The sequence below is a fragment of the Oncorhynchus mykiss genome, chromosome 25, assembly GCF_057628025.1.
Source record: "Oncorhynchus mykiss isolate SJ-2025 chromosome 25, ASM5762802v1, whole genome shotgun sequence".
Lineage (NCBI taxonomy): Eukaryota > Metazoa > Chordata > Actinopteri > Salmoniformes > Salmonidae > Oncorhynchus > Oncorhynchus mykiss.
In genome coordinates, this window is record NC_143046.1 from 84,054,200 (window position 1) to 84,057,992 (window position 3,793).

The following is a 3,793-nucleotide window of genomic DNA, read 5'->3' on the forward strand; positions in this document are numbered from 1 at the left end:
AGAAAAAAACTGCCACTCCAAATTCGCTCCATTCATTAAAATCACAATTTAACCAACACCCATCTATTTTTGCGACAAACCTGGACCTAACATTTCAGGTTTTTAAGTATTGAAGCCAGAGAATATGTTTTAAATGAAAAGTACTTGAATAAACATGAAAAGGTGAATGTAAGAAACACTCATCATTTCAAGTAGTCTACATGTCATATTAAAACAGCATATAAACACTCTAAATAGGTCAGGAGCCAGACAGGGACAATAAGAAGGAATGAAAATGAATGATTTAGGCTATATTATTTCAAGGCTATAGCCTAAAAATAAATACATTGTTACCCACCAGGGTAAGAGGGGTGACCACCAAGTTAAGAGGGGTGACCACCAGGGTAAGAGGGGTGACCACCAGGTTAAGAGGGGTGACCACCAGGTTAAGAGGGGTGACCACCAGGTTAAGAGGGGTGACCACCAGGGTAAGAGGGGTGACCACCAGGTTAAGAGGGGTGACCACCAAGTTAAGAGGGGTGACCACCAGGTTAAGAGGGGTGACCACCAGGGTAAGAGGGGTGACCACCAGGGTAAGAGGAGTTACCACAAGGTTAAGAGGAGTTACCACCAGGTTAAGAGGGGTGAGCACCAGGTTAAGAGGGGTGACCACCAGGGTAAGAGGGGTGACCACCAGGGTAAGAGGGGTGACCACCAGGGTAAGAGGGGTGACCACCAGGTTAAGAGGAGTTACCACCAGGTTAAGAGGGGTGACCACCAGGTTAAGAGGGGTGACCACCAGGGTAAGAGGGGTGACCACCAGGGTAAGAGGGGTGACCACCAGGTTAAGAGGAGTTACCACCAGGTTAAGAGGGGTGACCACCAGGTTAAGAGGGGTGACCACCAGGGTAAGAGGAGTGACCACCAGGTTAAGAGGAGTTACCACCAGGTTAAGAGGAGTTACCACCAGGTTAAGAGGAGTTACCACCAGGTTAAGAGGAGTGACCACCAGGTTAAGAGGAGTGACCACCAGGTTAAGAGGGGTGACCACCAGGTTAAGAGGGGTGACCACCAGGGTAAGAGGGGTGACCACCAGGGTAAGAGGAGTGACCACCAGGTTAAGAGGAGTTACCACCAGGTTAAGAGGAGTTACCACCAGGTTAAGAGGGGTGACCACCAGGTTAAGAGGGGTGACCACCAGGTTAAGAGGGGTGACCACCAGGTTAAGAGGGGTGACCACCAGGGTAAGAGGGGTGACCACCAGGGTAAGAGGGGTGACCACCAGGTTAAGAGGGGTGACCACCAGGGTAAGAGGAGTTACCACCAGGTTAAGAGGAGTTACCACCAGGTTAAGAGGGGTGACCACCAGGTTAAGAGGGGTGACCACCAGGATAAGAGGGGTGATCACCAGGTTAAGAGGAGTTACCATCAGGTTAAGAGCGGTGGATGGATGTGAGGTTTAGAAGGACCACCAGGTTAATTAATTAATAGGGGTTAATGGATGGATGTGAGGTTTAGAAGAACCACCAGGTTAATTAATTAAATGGGGTGGATGGATGGATGTGAGGTTTAGAAGAACCACCAGGTTAATTAATTAATAGGGGTGGGTGGATGGATGGATGTGAGGTTTAGATGGACCATCGGGTTAATAGGGATGGATGGATAGATGTGAGGTTTTGATGGACCATCAGGTTCATATGGGTAAATGGATGTGAGGTTTAGTGGTGGAAGAGAGGCTGTTGAAGTACGACCACCAGTTGAAGAGGAAGTTCTGAAGAAGGAGCAGCAGGCGAGGGTGGAGGACAGGATTGTAGTGGTTCAACATAAAGGTGCATTAACAGAGTTTACCTTTGGTACCTGGAGGAGAGAGAGAAACGGGCTTTGATTTTGGGATCACACAATCTACCCATCTGCTACAGTACAGATAGACCACTGAATTAGAGCCATAATTAAATATCCAGAGAGCTCTCATTTAGAGCCCTCATTACAGAGCTCTCATTTAGAGCCCTCATTACAGAGCTCTCATTTAAAGCCCCCAATACAGAGCTCTCATTTAGAGCCCTCATTACAGAGCTCTCATTTAGAGCCCTCAATACAGAGCTCACATTTAGAGCCCTCAATACAGAGCTCTCATTTAGAGCCCTCATTACAGAGCTCTCATTTAGAGCCCTCATTACAGAGCTCTCATTACAGAGATCTCATTTAGAGCTCTAATTACAGAGCTCTCATTTAGAGCTCTAATGACAGAGCTCTCATTTAGAGCCCTCATTACAGAGCTCTCATTACAGAGCTCTCATTTAGAGCTCTAATTACAGAGCTCTCATTTAGAGCTCTAATTACAGAGCTCTCATTTAGAGCCCTCATTACAGAGCTCTCATTTAGAGCCCTCATTACAGAGCTCTCATTTAGAGCTCTAATTACAGAGCTCTCATTTAGAGCCCTCATTACAGAGCTCTCATTTAGAGCCCCCATTACAGAGCTCTCATTTAGAGCTCTTATTAACTTCTCTCATTTAGAGCCCTCATTGCAGAGCTCTGGATAGTGGAGCCGTGCGAGGGAGACATGGGAAGGAGGCACACGTGTGAAGTGTTTACCACTGGCTGGCTGTGCAATGTTCCACTGGCTGGCTGTGCAATGTTCCACTGGCTGGCTGTGCAATGTTCCACTGGCTGGCTGTGCAATGTTCCACTGGCTGTGTAATGTTCCACTGGCTGTGCAATGTTTCACTGGCTGTGCAATGTTCCACTGGCTGTGTAATGTTCCACTGGCTGTGTAATGTTCCGCTGGCTGTGTAATGTTCCACTGGCTGTGCAATGTTCCACTGGCTGTGCAATGTTCCACTGGCTGTACAATGTTCCACTGGCTGTGCAATGTTCCACTGGCTGTGCAATGTTCCACTGGCTGTGCAATGTTCCACTGGTTGTGTAATTTTCCACTGGCTGTGTAATGTTCCACTGACTGGCTGTGTAATGTTCCACTGGCTGTGTAATGTTCCACTGGCTGGCTGTGTAATGTTCCACTGGCTGTGTAATGTTCCTCTGGCTGGCTGTGCAATGTTCCACTGGCTGTGTAATGTTCCACTGGCTGTGCAATGTTCCACTGGCTGTGTAATGTTCCACTGGCTGTGCAATGTTCCGCTGGTTGTGTAATGTTCCACTGGCTGTGTAATGTTCCACTGGTTGGCTGTGTAATATTCCACTGGCTGTGTAATGTTCCACTGGCTGGCTGTGTAATGGTCCACTGGCTGTGTAATGTTCCACTGGCTGTGTAATGTTCCAATGGTTGGCTGTGTAATGTTCCGCTGGCTGTGTAAAGTTCCACTGGCTGTGTAATGTTCCACTGGTTGGCTGTGTAATGTTCCACTGGCTGTGTAATGTTCCACTGGCTGTGTAATGTTCCACTGGTTGGCTGTGTAATGTTCCACTGGCTGTGTAAAGTTCCACTGGCTGTGTAAAGTTCCACATGTTGGCTGTGTAATGTTCCACTGGCTGTGTAAAGTTCCACTGGCTGTGTAATGTTCCACTGGCTGGCTGTGTAATGTTCCACTGGCTGGCTGTGAAATGTTCCACTGGCTGGCTGTGTAATGTTCCACTGGTTGTGTAATGTTCCACTGGTTGGCTGTGTAATGTTCCACTGGCTGGCTGTGTAATGTTCCACTGGCTGTGTAATGTTCCACTGGCTGTGCAATGTTCCACTGGCTGTGTAATGTTCCACTGGCTGTGCAATGTTCCACTGGCTGTACAATGTTCCACTGGCTGTACAATGTTCCACTGGCTGTACAATGTTCCACTGGCTGTGTAATGTTCCACTGGCT

At 47.9% G+C, this 3,793-nt stretch overlaps 1 protein-coding gene across 1 annotated transcript; it reads right to left on the reverse strand.

Moving 5' to 3' along the window:
• Positions 1 to 304: 304 nt before the first annotated feature.
• Positions 305 to 1,417, reverse strand: LOC149972148 (uncharacterized; the record flags this gene model as incomplete). Its single annotated transcript, XM_090219335.1, has 1 exon — positions 305 to 1,417. A coding segment is annotated over one exon (1,113 nt), but the record flags the coding sequence as incomplete, so codon positions are not given.
• Between the last annotated feature and the right edge of the window lie 2,376 nt (positions 1,418 to 3,793).